The 16,783-nt window shown below is 42.0% G+C and overlaps 1 protein-coding gene across 4 annotated transcripts in view; it reads right to left on the bottom strand.

Annotated features, from left to right (window-relative positions):
- Positions 1-16,783, bottom strand: part of PCGF5 (polycomb group ring finger 5) — a 72,541-nt gene that overhangs the window by 29,396 nt on the left and 26,362 nt on the right. For 3 of the 4 annotated variants that reach the window (XM_064463785.1, XM_064463783.1, XM_064463786.1), the window contains one exon: positions 8,480-8,788. In XM_064463785.1, the coding sequence (XP_064319855.1) occupies positions 8,480-8,591 (112 nt within the window). In that variant the 5' untranslated portion in view covers positions 8,592-8,788. Of the gene's footprint in view, positions 1-8,479; positions 8,789-9,243; positions 9,385-16,783 lie in introns of those variants that run through there. The other variant, XM_064463784.1, reaches the window with a different exon arrangement.

The raw sequence follows: 16,783 nt of genomic DNA, 5'->3' as shown, positions 1-16,783 counted from the left end.
TGTCACCCACCTGAAATACAAAGCAGCACAGGGAACAACTGAAGGCACAGTCCAGTTCCTTCGCTAATCAAAACCCAGCCACATATACACTATGATATAAAAGGGAAGAGGCACAGGCAATAAAATATATACAAAAATAACCTCTCCAAGAATATCAATCACCATTCTCTTTTCTTAAATTAATGTACTAGCTGGATTTGGGTTATGGCTTTCTGATTTCAACTAGCTACGCCAAGATGAAATAGATGTGGGATTTTTAAAATTTCTCCACCTACATCTACTATAGACGTTTTTAACTGCATTGTTTGCTTTAGACATCAATTAATTTTGATAAGCAGCATCACTTTCCCAAAGTTATACAGGCATTGCTATAAGACATAATGCTCTGTAAAAACATGAACTAAGGAACAAACAGAAACCCTACAGGTGTCCAGACCTCAATTACCTGCCAGCAGCCAGCACCATTCAAGGGCACAGACAGAATTTGATTAGCTGGCCAAAGAATATAATATAATACTCTCCAAAAACGTTCTCGCTTACCTTCCAACTCTAATTACTGTACCTGTATTTTTTGATACTACCAGTAGTCCTGAAGATTACCCCCAAAAAATGCCTCCAGCTAAATCACAAGCGTGCCATGTCATTTGAATTCAAAGAAACCAACAATCAGTAACACTAATTAATATGAAATTCTGATACAGTGTTCATGAGGAAGCTAGGATGAAGTGTGCTTTTCTTTCTGAAATAGGCCATCCTGGTATCATGTCATTCATTTGTCTTGCTCTTCTTGAGAAGTGAAAAATGAGCCAATAATTAAAAGGTCCTACTCTAAACACACGACGGGAAAATCAAAACAGAAGACAATATGGCACAAAACCATGACGGAGAAGCCTCTTTAATTGATAGTAATACATAATCACTGTAAAATAAATATATTTCAAACAGAAGACCATATGCAGACATAGTGGCTAAATGGTGTCTAAATTTAAGCAACTCAGAGATTTTTAGAAAGAAGACAGTGTAGAAAAGGAAATATTGCCATGAATGGAAGTAGCTACCATTGTTGAAAATGTTATTTCCCCATTCATTAATGGAGGAGATGTCTTCTTCCCATTTATTAAAAAAAAAACCCAAACAAACAGGACATTTTTGAGGCATGAGTCTTCTATATTATTGAAGTAGAGAGCACAAGAGCAATTAAATGTAGAGATAGTAGGTCTGTGTGAAGTAAACCAAGGGACTAAGTAGGATTAACTCATGTCAGAGGTAGTAAAAGTCTGAAGTGAGTTCTAGAATAAGCACTTCTTGGATTACTTCAATGAGAATGAAAATAACCATATTCTGCCTAAACTTCTCAAGGAATCTGTGAAATATACTGCTGCCACTTGAGCTCTTCCAACTGCAGCTCCTGATATATCATAATCCTGGTACCTACACTGTGCTGAAGGTGGAGATGATACACTATTACTGTCAGGAGAAAGTGTACAGGTTAGTGGCGGGTGATGACAATACTGATGAGAACAGCAAGGTTAAGAATCATCTGCTATCTGAGAAATTCCATTAGCTGGAGAACCTCAGTTTAAAGAGGGGGGTGGGGGAAGGCTGAGAAGCTAGTATGATGTGAAATTGTAAAGTCTAACACAGTTGTCAATGGTGATATCGAAATTCAGCTGAAAGTCACTGAGGTACGTAACATATGGGTTTGGTTTACTCGAGACCTTTTCTAACTTGCCTTCACAGAGACTGAGCTTAGGGATAACTCTTTCAGTAGAAAGCTGAAAGTGAGATGGAGTTCGTCTTCTGCTAACTCCTATAATAAAGGAATGGATTTTTTGTAAGCCTCCTGCCCAGGAGAAACAGTAGCGCCTCTATGGAGTCAGTCTTTCTAACCAGACGCCAATTTCAAATGATTGATGAAGAATTAAAAAAAAAAATTTGGAAAAACAGTATAAATGTAACAGGTATTGATCAATATTAATTTTGGAACTGGTAAGCCTAACCCCTAACCTTCTCTTATTTGGGAAATTTTAGCAATGGAGACTCTAAGAGGATTACCAGTGGCTTCATATCAATACCAGAACCGTTTCTTTTTTCGGTAAGCAATTAGTACTAGCCTCCTTCAGAAAGCATTTCCTTGTGTTTTAAGAAAGCTATGTCTGAAATTCTTCGAAGATAATTTAATACCCTTCACTTGCTCTTGGGATCTCTGCTTCATTCACATCAGAGAAGTTCTTGAAGTCTGTGATGAGATTACACTGATCTGACTGCTTTGAAAAGGACTCACTGATTTATCTTGTAAAGGTACTTTAAACTTGGCTTTGCTAGGCTTTTTGCTTATTTCCCAAACTGAAGACAAATAGGACCTATCTGAGCTATACTTTCATTTACACCTAGAAGAAATCTGAAATTATTACTGTTCGGAAGAACTCTATGCCACACGATAGATAAGTAACACACTATTTAAAGTCAGATGACTGACTCCCCAAAACCTCCCAAACACTAAACACTGCTAAACATAAAGTCTGCTAAAATCCACAATGATGTAGCTTAAAGAAATATTTATAATATAAACCAATTGGTCTGAATATATTTATGTGCTCTTTTTACAACTTTTTCTGATAAAAGATGGCACCCTTGGAAGCCATGCATGGTTCAAAAAAGGGAATGATTAAGGAAGAGCTTAATCTCCAGTGTAAGAGAGCTCTTTGAGTAGAATATATACAGACAAAACATCATAAGGAACCAAGAATCTTAAGCCAGTCCTATATGGATGCATTCCCTATCCCAATAAACATACAGATCTGGATCAAGTCTTTGTGCAGCCAGCTCAAATAATGAGCTGATCTTATACCATGAACCCACCCTTGCAACTCTAAATCAATACTGTGGTCATCTAAAACAACTTTTGCTTTTCCTCATGTAAAACTATGGTGCTATGAGGATTTGCCAGCCAAAACTAAATGTGATTTACCGATAGCAATGTAAAAGTAAAAAAATACACATAAACTCTACACTCAAGAATAATGAACTGTTACAGGATACTTCTAGTAGGAGTAGGATCATCAACCAGTATTTTCAGATATGATAGGTATAATCATCCTCTCTTATTCTCAATATAAAACACCGAACATTTTTCAAAGCCTATCACTTTGAAGTTTCAGTGAACAGGATGAAGTCTAAGTATTGGGTGAAAAGGGTAGGGAAAAAGGGAATCTTTACACACAATTAAATTACAGATATATTTAATCTACCACTTTAGAGGAGAAGAAAAAAACCCAAACCCAAACCAAAACCTTCAGTGTTTCCGGTACAGATTAACAAAATGACATGGTTTCACTTGCTTTACTGTAGGTCATGGTGTGGCAGCAAACAGGCAAAAGAAAACAGCTTAACCAAAATGTACACAGTTTGCAGAATTTTGAGGCATGTGCTAGACATGCCAGTGAAACGAGGACCTGAATTTCATGGTTGTACTATGACACTTCAGATGAGCCACAACAAGAGTTAAATTCACATAAGATGATTTACTAGAGCTGATAAAAGTACTCGTGTGACATATGCTAATTGGCTGGCAACCATAACATACTACACAATGCTACATTTCCCAATACAGAGATATCTGGTTCGCATATTCTTTCAGATCTTTGTAATCAGCTGAAAAATGTCAGGACTGTGCTCTATGTCATCTTACGCAAACAAAAAAAAGTACATATCTTATGCATATCTACACACATATTGTTCAGTGAGAAGACTCTTCCTAGGTTATTTTTTAAATGCTGATTAACCCCATACCTAAATAAAAATTCATATAGCATTTTTTAAACAAAATATTCTAGACAAGGAAGTTTAATTAGTTAACTGTAGGACAAAGTCTTTGTCAGAACTCATCCTTTGAATTCTTCCAAGGATCTCCTGTCTCAAAATTAATCACTCTTTGATCCAATGAGAAAAGGAGGGGCACAGGATACACACAGCTAGTGGAACATCAAACCCATCTCAGTGATAGCACTGAGATGTAACAAGTCATTTGGTATGTTTAAAGAAGTATTTAATTAGCTATCTTAAACCTGTTTTAAAAGCACTTATTTTAGGGAAAGTGTCTGCATAAAAACAGGACAGAAAACTTCAATATACTTAAGGACCTTTCTCAGAAACTATACATGTGAGACTACTCCACTGTTAATTACAGTTACCAGACAGTCAGATTGGATTCCCTCCTGTTAAAAGGGACAGATAATTTCAATATGTGGTGAGCAAGACAGACTTTTTGGGTTGAAATCTTCTATTTCAAAATAAGACAGATCTGCTAACCTTTATGACCTGCTAGATGCCATTGGCTGAAGCTTCTGCAGGAGAAGAGGTATGAAAGCAGCTCAGCTTGCTTGTCCAAGGGTGGGAAATTTTGCTGCAGTAAAGTTCTTTTGGGATCTCCTGGTGAGAGCATAAGTTCTTAGCAAAATCTGAAAACCACTCTGGTTGTAAGATTATTGGTTTGATATTGAAAATTACATCTCTGGTCATTTTCCTGCATGGAAGTACATTTCTGAAAGTTCCTAGACTGCACTGGTTGACAATTTCTTAAGGCAAATGTTAGAGACACCAACTAGGAGTAATGCACCACTTGATCTGCTGTTTGTAAACAGGGAAAACCAGGTGATGAGTGCAGCCGCAGATGGCAGCTTGCCTTGCAGCGACCACGGGAAGATGGAGTTCAGGATCTCAAGGAAGGATACAGAGTTAAACAGCAGAGTTATGATTCAGAACTTCAGGAGATGGGACTTCAGCTTGTTTAAGCAACTGCTAGTCAGATTTCCCAAGGAGTCTATCATTAGAAAGAAAGGCACTTAGGAGGGCTGGCTGGGTTTTTTTAAAGAAAATTTATTCAGACCTCAAGAGCGAACTAGCCTACTGTACAGGGAACTCTGTCAGAACTGCTTACTGCACGAGAACTGCTTGGTGCACAAGCTTCCTAATATGCAAAAACAGGGCATATTAGAAGCAGAAACAAGATGGGAAACAAAAGGATATATTGCTCTGGCACTTAGGGACAAAATTAGGAAGGCCAAAGCTCAGCCATAGGTAAAACCGACGAAGGACATATGGGGACTCTGGAAGTAGGCTGGTAGCTGAAGTTCAGAGAAAACGCAGCTGTTAATGAATGAAGGAAACGACTTAGGAATAGATCATATAGAAAGTCCATATGAAAAGTCCTCAATAGCTTTTTTGCTATTGTCTTCACAGGTAGAACCTGATCCCAGAACTCCATGCATACCAGCCTGATCTGGGAAGGACAAGATGACCAGCAGCCAGGGAGCAGCAGGTTAGGGCCTGCTGAGAAATGGATGGGAAGGATGACCCAGGTAACTATGACTAAACAGGCTCCCCTAGCTCCTTGGAAAGATGGCAGATCATGTCGTGTCCCTTGGAATCGATTTCCAATTACGTGAGGGACAAAAATGTAATCAGGAATAGGTGATATCAATTTACCAAAAATGAATCATGGTTGAGGCTAGTAGGTGATTTAGTAACAGTCTATACCATTTGAAGAGCAGTTACAGGCGCGATGGAACCCAGCTCTCTTAGTAGTGGCAAAGAGTATTACAAGGAGCAATGGGCACAAGCTGCTGTTTGGTAGGACATTCAGAAAAACATCTTCACTAAGTAAATAGTGTAGCACTGGAAAAGCTTATTGAGAGAGAGTGTGGAGACTCCATGCTTGGAAATTCACAACTCAACTACACAGAGCCATGGCTTGACCTGGTATAGTGTTGGCAACTAAGCTGCCTCATGCATAAAGTTGGCCTAGACAACCTCCAGATGTCCCTTCCAACCAACATTTCTATGATTGTGTAAACAGTCTGGTGTCTTTTAGGACACTAAAGAATGTGTCTGAGGTAAATTTATTTTCCAAGTTTTGTAAGCGTGCACTGTACTGAACAACCAAGTGACTCAAGACACAGATGTTGGGACATACCCTTTAGCTCACATCTAGCCTGCTTCAACCAATAGTTCCTAGACATCCTTGACAATTGTGTAACAGACTAGGAAAAAAGGTCTCAGTCCATAACACAAAACCATTCTGTAGCAAATAGCAAAAAAGAAACAAAGTACTGAATTTGCAGAATAATTAAATATTTTGCAGTAATATAAGAGCTTCCTTCCCAACAGCAATAGGTAAGTTTGTACCACTAATGCCCAAGTTGCACTTATTCTTCCCAGTAAATGGTGGGGTTGTCTGCCCAACATTTCCAAAAACCCCATCAGAAACGTCTCTTATTAAAAAGGCACAGATTTCTCAGTGCAGAACTTTACTACTTAACATTTTTTCAGCAACACAGAGACGCGAATTAACTGCTAACTGATTTGGTTACTACTGATCGCATTAGCTCCTCTGTGATCACTGGAGACTGTCTATGTCAATACATGTTTTCATCTTGTCCAGAGTAATATGTTGTACTCCCAGTATCTAATGAATTTATGCTGCTTCTTAAACCACTAATATCTGCAGATTTTGATCATTTGCCCAACACTGTTTTGAATTACAGCAATTAGTAGTACAAGACAAATACCAAAGGACAGTTAAAATTGTTGTAATTCCTGGTAACTATTTGGATATAACCAAAGAACCATACCTGTACTTCCCCCAAAAAAACCCACCAAAAAAAAAAGAGAAAATATTTTTTCGAAGCCGAAGTGTAAAATAATTTATCAGAGTTATCTTCCTGAGTTCTGCCACACACAGATCACCTTTTCCTCTACAGACATGAGACTTCCATATCACCACTTCAAGTTTTTCATTTTCCTTTCCATCACTGTAAGCTTCATATTTTGGCAACTAAACTTTGCTTTGCTTCTTTCCTGCAATTCTACTTAATGACCCAAACACGTGGCAGCTTTTCTGTGAGGAGGAGACCCGTGCAACTATATAGCAGCTCAGTAAAATTCACGTGCACTGGTCTGGGACTAGGCAGTAAGAGAGCTGTCTTAGTGAAGAGCTCACAATCCACAAGTGAAGAAGAGAGACAAATGCTGCTGAGAAAAAAGTTCCTCTGCCATTATTGTTTTGTGATGGGAGCGAAAGTAAATAAACAAATTATCTGAACAGAAAGAAACCATAATAAAACCAGGTTTTTTTGTAAGTCTGAGCTGAATTCTGATGCAACTTTTTTCCCCTCATCCCAACTTTTTAAAAGTTACTACTGTTCACTAAACTTCAACCATAAAAAAACTAACTAATGCTGGAACTTTTCCAATTTCTTTAAAAGGGAAAGATCACTTAATAATACCCAATATACCTCTCTCCCTGTTTTATTTCAAGTTCTTATAAGGACACTTTGCTTAACTTCTCTCCTCCTGAACTTAAATTCCTTTACCAAGTAACCCAAAACTGAAGAATAATACCACAAAACACAATATAATCCTTAGCTGATAATAGACTCGGAAAAAGTCAGTTCAACACTATTTTTTTCTCAGAAACTGAAGTAAAAATAGTATTATAATGATAAACAATACTATCCTTATACTATGAACACCACAGAGGAATGATATGTTTTCATTCTCTGTGTGCTCGACATACTAGGGACATAACACCATAATGTAAAAATTAACAGTGAAGACAATAACAGCTGCAAGAACAACACCATGCAGAAAGGACAGGAAATGCCAAGACAAGGCTTTTAAATGGTATATATTAAAGATTTAAAAATGGGATATCCACCAGAAAACATAGCGTTCCCCTTACTCTTCTTTTAGAAGAATTCAAATTTCATTTGGAAAGATGCCAAATTCTCACGAAGGTCCAAGCAAACTATCTTCTATTCATGAATAAATGTAAAAAATTGAAGCATGTAACTTCGCTCGTGGAAGTAAGCCGACAGAGTCTGACAGGACTGTTCACACGTTTAATATAATTCATACACACAAATGTTTTATAAGGAGCATAAAACAACCTGAATAAATTTTCCTGAGTCTGTTTCATTCAGAGATCTACTCCCTAAATAAATACTTTGCCAACTTTCAAGTATTTCTATGCATTGTGCCATTGAACACATTACAGAGAGACGTGAGCCAGTACTGACCAAACTGGTGTATCTATCGGGCATGCTGCCAGCAGACACATTGGCTAAAGTTTCAAAAGCGTAGTTATGTCATCAAAATACCACACCCGACCTGAAGATCTCACTTGAGATCAGCCAGGCCACAATGATACATGTTTGGTGCTAGAGCCAGCACAATCACCACTAGCTTGGGGGAAAGAAAAGGGGTATCTTTATTCTGCAAGGTGTTCAGCAGAGCCAACATGCCCTCAAGATGACCCAAACGGCAGACCAGCGTCTAGGAAACCCTAGAAGAAACTGCATAGCATTTCATGCAACACTTTAGATGCAATCAGAAACCAGCACAGGGATCATAATAAACACGTAACACTTTAAGGAAGTATCACTTATGAAGGAGGGGTATTTTGCAAAGCACTACTTACAGGTATGGAGGCACTCAGTTACTGTAGTCGGCTTGATGAGATAGCCTTTGCAGATATAGCAGGTGATATGAGGATTGAAATCTTTCACCAAGTGCTTCCTCTGAGTAGCCATTCGTGGGGTGGGAAATGCTGGCAGAGTACTCGGGCCAGAGGAGCAAGTCTGAGAGGCGTCAGTGCCGACGGTTCACAAGAGCTGCGGCGCTGCTCTGTGCAACTGGACTTCCCCAGGCATTGGCTCTTAATTCTGGAGGTCTCACAGGGACATGGCTGGTAACTCCTGCTCCCGTGCCAGGCGAGTCATTTTCCTACCTGTAACACACGTGGAAAGAGAAAGGTGCGTGAGCCTGGCGCCTCAACACCGGCGATCACGCCCCGGAGGACAAGTATCGCCATGAACTTGGCGGGGTACCCGGGCTGTTGTTTACACAGCAGCCGCTGCCTGCCCGGCGCTCGGCCGCCGCCCGGGTCCGAGCCAGCGCCCCCGCCCCCGCCCCCGCCGAGCTCCGGCCGCCGGCGGTGACAGGTGCAGGGGCCGCTGCCCAGCCCTGGGGGGGTCCCCGGCGCCCCGCACAGCCCCGCCGCGGCCCGCAGGCCTCGGAGGGCCCCCGCGGGCCGAGCCCCCCCCCGCCCCCGGGCCGCCGGCAGGAGAGGGCGGCGGGCGGGGCCGCTCGGCGGCGGCCGGGCTCTGCCCGCCGCTCCCGGCCCCCGTCCCTCCCCCGGCGCACCTGCGGCGCCTCCCGCCCCGCCTCGGCCCCCCGCCGTACCCGGCGCAGCCCGGCGGCCTCGGGCGGGCGCCCGCCCTGCGAAAGAGAAAGGGAAAGGGCGTGCGCCTCCCCCCGCTCCGAGCCCTCCCTCCTGCCCTCCCCGCAGGCCGCCGCGGCGGGGCCGGTCCCGGGGCGGGTCGCGCGGGCGGGACGGGCGCGCAGGCGCTGCTCCCCGGCCGAGCCCTGCTGCGTCGCGGCCCGCAGCGCCGCTCCGGGGCGGGAGGCGGCGGCGGGAGCCCCGGGCGCGGAGGTGGAGGGCGGGCGGCGCTGCCGGCCGCAGGTAAGCGCGGGAGCGGCCCCAGCCCAGCCCGCGCCCCCGGCCCCGGCCCGCTCCCAGCGGCACCGTCGCTCTCCCGGCTTCCGCTCTTGCACCGGTTCTTAAAAATAACTTCGGCTTCTGCTCGCGGAAAGGTAGAGCTCAAACCCGTTTTTACACCCCTCAAGAGGAAACACCGAACCACTGGGCTAAGTTAGGCCCAAATCCTATAAAGAGTTACACATGTCCTCTCTAACTCGTTCCAACTAGCCAGAGAATGATTAAGCACCAGCGAAAGGTGTCTCCGTGGTTCAATGCACCTGCTTTTTGCTCCCCTAGTCACAGAAACACACCATATTACCAGGAAATAATCCATAAAACAAAAGCTGCCTTAATGGAATTTTTCAACTGCACTATTTCTAGCCAATTTCTTCCACACTCCTTTCAACAAGAACAACAGAAATATAAGGAGGCTCTCCCTAGATTAGCTGCAATACCACCGCGTTACCTGTGACCGTCTTTGCTTTTCCATTCTGCGTTTGAAATAGATACTAATCTTGCATTGGCCCTCCAGCCCAGTCTCCCTTTCGCCCGCAGGCATGTTCTGCCAGAGCAGAAGGCTTCCATAGCGTCGGCCTGCTCCTGCCATCCATCCTACCTCCTGGCGCATTTACCCTCCCGTACACCTCCGTTTACACCAACTCAGTTGCCAGGCTGAGTCAGGTGCGCTAAATACTGTTACAGTTCAAGTTACAGTGAATGCATGATAAACCTGACATAGAGTAATTCACCAGAATGTGCGTAATTTTTCCTGATAAAATGCTCATCTTGTACAGGGCTATTTCTCCACAACATGAACAGAAGTTTATAAAGCTAAAACTCTTTCAAAGCAGCATGTGGTAACGCTTAACAAAAAGTTGTGTTTTGACGGGTTTGGCTGCCTATTGTTAACCGTTGTTTGCGTTATTAACCCATAAAGCACACACTGCCTAGTCAACAGTTAGAGAACGCTACGCTCTAGAAGAGAAAGTAGACAACACGGACTATATATATCTCATGGGAATATTTTAATTAGTGGTCACGTTCTGTCAGTTAAGCAGAAGCTGACATTTTTCAGAATGAGCATGAGTGGCCCTGCCTGAATGCAGACTAAGCGTGATACAGCGTTATTAAACTTAGATACATGCATTTAAATCAAGCAACTGCTGATGCTCTCCTGGCTGTTTCAAAATGACTGTGTCTGGTAAGATTTGTTTTAAAAATAAACTGGATTCTAAGTGAGATTTCAGAGCATGGTTTATCAAGTGTCTCTACTGGGAAAAAAAAAAACCCAAACATTTTTCTAAACAAATTTATCAGCTAGGCACATGTTTACACAATAACGGGTACACAATGTTCTATTCAAGCACGTTAAAAACACAGAGTTACATAATTATTATGATAAATAATACCGGAATAATTGCACAGCAGTTGTGATACTTGTGAACACACAACCGGTATGGATTCCCACAGCCATCCGGGGGTCCCTCTTTTAAGGACGACGGGTCCCACGCCAGGTAAGCGGCAGCGTACATGAAAAATTCTTGCCCCATCTCTCCACAGTGCAGGAGCTCGGTCCTGCTGTACCAAGCTGTATTTATGAGACGCTGGGCGTCCTTAACTCTCACTGAACACGGTGAAAGAATGAATGAGAAGCCGTGCAGAAGCGGCTCTCATTTCATTATCAGAGGAAACTAGTGTAGCAAAGATCCTTAAATACTTACTCCTACTTTATATCATGAGGAAGCAAATTATGTTAATAAGTGCTTATGAATTCATTATAATTTCAAAGGTAGTTAACTTCTAGCATTGCATATGACAGGTTTATTTAAAAATATAGGGCCATATAAGTGATGTGAGCATTTTGATCTACTTATAGCAGTTAAAAGGTAGCAAAGGAATAGCGTTTGAATCAAATAAGGTGGTCATTTTCATGTTACCAGAGAAACAATTAACAAAATAAACTGAGCTAGTCAGAGTAAATACATGTCATGTGTTAGCGACAGCAAACACAGTATCACAGAGAGGGTGATCATTGCCCTTAGCTCAGTGATGAAAATACTTGTTTTTCTGTGTTTCTTAAACTTCAGCCTTATTGACTAAGCTGTACTCAGCAGTTCTCAGAGTGTCCTCTAACACAGTACTTACATTTTTTTTTAATCTAAGTCCTTTTTTACATACATGAGCTCATCTAATACATAGAAAATAAAGACTGCTTTTTAAGCATTATCAAAGTAGAGGAGTAGTTTGCTGAAATTCTTGAAGAACTACTGGATCATCCTAATGTGAATCAGAGCAATTCTTTACATTTAATATGAATAAAATGCATCTTTTTAAAGGAACAGCCAGGACACATAAGAACTTGTGAGCTCCAAGAATTTCATTAATTTTACTCATTAATGCAGCTCCAACATTTTTGAAAAATACCATTTTTTATGTCAGTTCTCAAGTAAATTCCAGAGAGAAAATGAACATTGGTCAATACGGCCAGTTTCTCAGTAATGTTTGAAATGGGTGAATAATTCTAATTCTGCAAGTAGATCCACACAAGTACAACCTTGCATCCCTGTAGAGCTACACTGGAGTCTGTTTCTAGGCAAGTCTCCAATTACCCTCCAGTTATCCCAAGAGTTACTTGTATTTGTAGATGAAAGAATGACTGGGACACATCTGCACTGGGAAAATAATGAAAAAAAATTCCCTCCTTTCCTGAATAGGCATTGTGGAGCAATCTGAGTGTTATTTAGAGAGAAGCCACAGCATTCACCTTCACTGAATACCGAGTCTCTAGACATCTGATGGAAATGCCATTTTGACTTTTAAAATCTGGAAAACTTTACAGAATTGCTTAGGTTAGAAGAGACCCGAGATCATCTAGTCCAACCCCTCTGCTCAAGCAGGGTCAGCTACAGCAGGTTGTCCAGGACTGCATCCGGTTGGGCTCTGAATATCTACACAGACAGGGACTGCACCACCTCTCTGGGCAATCTGTTCAGTTTGACCACCCTCACAGCAAAAAAAGTGTTTTCTTGTGATCAGGTGGGATTTTGTGTGTTTCAGTTTGTGCCCATAACCTCTTGTCCTGCCAGTGAGCACTGCTGAGAGTAGTTTGACTTCATCTTCATTCCCTCCCATCAGGTATTTATACATGCTGATAAGATCCCCCCAAGCCGTCTTTTCTCCAGGCTACGCAGTCGCCGTGCTCTCAGCCTCTCCTCATACGAATGATGCTCCAGTCCCTCAAGGATCTTTGTGGCCCTATGCTGGACTTGCTTCATATCTTTCTTGTACTGAGAAGCTCAGAACTGGACACAGCACTCCAGATCTTGCCTCATCAGTGCTGAATAGAGAGGGCAATCACCTCCTTCAAACTCCTGGCAACTTACTTGAAATTACTGCATATTTACTCTGGTATGAAAAATAGACTAAATATAACCACATTTGGATCTTCTATTTCCAGTGTTAAATTCCCTATCTGCTAGCACCGTATCTAGAATAGCACCATACACTAATCGGGTTGGATGGACCTTTGGACACCACCTGGTGCAAAGCCCCTGCTCAAAGCAGGTCTAATGTTAAAGTTAAATCAGATTGCTCAGGGCTTTATCCAAACAAAGTTTGAATATATCCAAGGATGGCCATTCTACAGCCTCCCTGGGTAACCTGTCTCAGCCCTTGGCAATCCTCATTGTGGATTTTTTCCTTAGGTCCAGTTCAAATTTTCCTTACTGCATCTTGTGTACTTTCCCATATGCATGAATAATTTACTAGCAACAAGTAAACTTAACTCTTACTGTCAGTATCACTCTCTTTGCAATTATCTTGGGATCATGCATCATATTTTTTTGCTTTTTAAGCAGAGAGTAGTAACATTGTTTATCATATAAACAGTATTACTACGCTCAGTGTGAAGACAGTCTTTGATTTGACAGGAAACGACAGGAATTAGGCTATTCTTATCCCCATCTCCTACTCGTGAAGATGATCAGTGATGAAGTTTTGCATTTCTACTGTAAGGGCTTTTCTTCATCCCTGCTGAGCTCTATATAAGATGCTGTATATTAGCACATAATAGCACTTCTGGGATATATATAGCATTTCTTTCTTTATGCTTACCCTTCTTTTATAATCTAAAGTAAACTAGCAAAGAGGTTGCAAAATGCTAACATCTGTATTATTGTGCCATTGACAAATAAGTAAACAAGACAAATGCATTCAAGATACATTTCAAGAGTAAGGTAAAATTGTGTCACAAAGTGTTCCAACTTTGTTGAACTAATTTCAAGCAAATTTTAAAAAGTAAGAGAAATCATAAAGTAAGTTCCTACAGGTTTTATAATAATTGTCTGCTAGTAAAGGAGAGGGAATCAAATTAGTGACTCTACTCCATGAACAACCCCAGGCAACGCCGCAGGCCTGGGGCAGAGGGGCTGGGAAGTGCCCGGCGGAGAAGGCCCTGGGGGTGCTGGCTGACAGCCGGCTGGGCATGAGCCAGCAGTGCCCGGGTGGCCAAGGAGGCCACCAGCCCCCGGGCTTGTGTCAGCACTGGTGTGGCCAGCAGGAGCCGGGCAGGGATGGGGCCCCTGTGCTTGGCCCTGGTGAGGCCCCACCTCGAGTGCTGGGCTCAGTTTTGAGCCCCTCAGTACAAGAAGGCCCTGGAGGGGCTGGAGCGTGTCCAGAGAAGGGCAACGGAGCTGGGGAAGGGTCTTGAGAGCAGGTCTGATGAGGAGCAGCTGAGGGAGCTGGGGGGGCTTAGCCTGGAGAAGAGAAGGCTGAGGGGAGACCTTATCACTCTCTACAACTACTTGAAAGGAGGTTGTAGTGAGGTGGGGGTTGGTCTCTTCTCCCAGGTTGCTAGTGATAGGATGAGAGGAAATGGCTTCAAGCTGCATCAGGGGAGGTTTAAACTGGATATATAGGAAAAATGTCTTTACTGGAAGAGCGACAGACATTGGAAGAGGCTGCCCAGAGAGGTGGGGGAGTCACCATTCCTGGAGGTGTTCAAAAAACATGTAGACGTGGCACTTGGGGACATGGTTTAGGAGGCCTGGGGGTGTTGGGTTGATGGTTGGACTTGATGATCTTAGAGGTCTCTTCCAACCTTAATGATTCTATACCTAGGGAAAGATGAGCAGATCTGTATTGTTAAACATTTCCTTGGCACACTAAAATACTGATCAGCTACAGCACACACTGTCTCTTTACAGTCAGAGAAACACAGAAAACAAGTATGGAACATGGCCATAGCAGTGGGAGAGGAACTGCAAGGAAAAAAAAAATCACAACTGTGAAATAAAATTGACTAGAAATTGCCACTACCATGAAGGAGACAATTTAAGTTTAGCCACTTGTATACAGAGGTTGAGGTGAGAAAGTACCTGGTTTTGAACATATTACTAGCTGACCATTAAACATACTGAGGGAAGATCTTGTGGCCAGTTTGACGTACCTCCCTGTGAATAACAGATTTAAGAACTGGTTACAGTCTTCAGGGGCACTGCAAATTTAAAAATACCAATCTATCCCAGCAGAATTCAAACTATTCAGCTGAAAGCAGCTGTGGATTTAAGTGCGATGGGCATATTTTTAAAAAGTCTGTTCCTTGTGCTGCTCAGCTGTTGCTTTCTGGTCTGGTTTTTTTTTTCTTAAGCACAGTAAAGGTACGGTATAAGCTGCCATGTACCCAAGCTGATTCTTCATGTGAGAATGACCTAATTGACATCATATTGGCTTCAAGGCAAAAATTCTTCACTGTGGTATAGAGCCTTGCACTGTGCCACAACAATTTTTTTCTTTCTTCAGAGTAGTTGATTTTTGGGGACATGGTGAAGAGGGGTTTGCCTTTGAACCATCAGAGAGTGCTCTCAGGGAGTGAGATAACAGCAGGAAGTATACAAGGTGTGCAATCAAGAGGCTTCTGTGCCTCCATTTGCCTGCATGCTTGGTTTCAAAACAATGACCTGTGGTGGAGTTAGGATCTGTCGGTAACTAAAATACTGGTGGCATCCTCAGCCTCTCCTGGTTTTGTCTTATGGCATGCTGTAGTTTCCATGCACTTTGGTCTCCTGTACTGCATTGCCTTTAGTTTTTACAGGGTATTGAAAAAAATGTTTTGTGGTTCGTGGTGTGTTCTGTAGGCTGAAATGGAGTAGGCATTATTTCACAGTTGCCTACAATTGTGGGGAACCACAGAGAATGTCCGAAGTAGTCTTTTACGGTCCAATGTTTTATATAAATTTATAGCAATTCTGTATAAGAGAGCAAGTAACGGTCACACATTTTGGTAACAGCCTAAAGAAGATGTGTAATTTGAAACAACCCACCTCATTCTAAATCAGCTGCTCTCCATGCAGCACAAAGATCCTGCATCTTCAGAATTACTTTTTTGGTCTCTGGCCTGTTATTTCACTTCCACTGCATAGTTTGTTAGGCTTTCTCTGACCTCATGGAAATCATACCTGTGTTGCCATTTCTATTATTCTATAATCTCTAATACTTCGTAACTACTTCACCTGTATTGCTATCTGATTATATGCTTCTGCCAGTTCCTCTTCCTTTCACTCTGCTCTCTACAATAGTATCACCTGCTTATTCTGTGGCTTTTCCAGAGAAAATCTATTCAGGAACTAATGCTATTTCAAGTCTCCCTGCTACTGCACAATAGAAAAAAATAAATCAATCAGTGACAATCAGAGCTACATTATCAGAAACACTCCAGTGCTGTAACATGCACAGCTCAGCCTGAATATAGCTGTTGTCTGCATCGGCAAGACTATGACCTCCGTAGATTTCCAGGATCTCTTGGTTATGGGGCAAATGCTTTGCCAACTCTATGTATGTATTCTTCCAGGGGAAAAGTACCTCTGTACCAGCATAATCATAGGTTTCAAGTTTTCTAATCAGGTTTCAATGATGTCTGTGCTTTTCCACAAGACATCCTAATGGCTATTTGCTATAACTCAGTAACCCTTTTTTTTAAATCCTTGTTTCTGTTAGCATTATATTGCTTCTTCCATTCTATACTGCATTTTATATATATATAATATATATAAAAATATATGTTATGTATTATTTTTTCCACTTTTTCCCCCTGAAAATATCAAAGCCACTTACATCAACATATATAGCTCAGCTAAGCAATAATGTGAAGTGTTCAAATAGCTTTATAAGAGTGTCATCTTTCAATCTCTGGGAAATGGAAAACAAACTCTAAGAACCCTCCACTGACTCCCGCTAAAATTGTTA

This window comes from Phalacrocorax carbo, chromosome 12 (genome assembly GCF_963921805.1).
Source record: "Phalacrocorax carbo chromosome 12, bPhaCar2.1, whole genome shotgun sequence".
Classification (NCBI taxonomy): Eukaryota; Metazoa; Chordata; class Aves; order Suliformes; family Phalacrocoracidae; genus Phalacrocorax; species Phalacrocorax carbo.
Note: the sequence above shows the minus strand (reverse complement) of the source record. Positions and strands in the feature narration are given on the sequence as shown.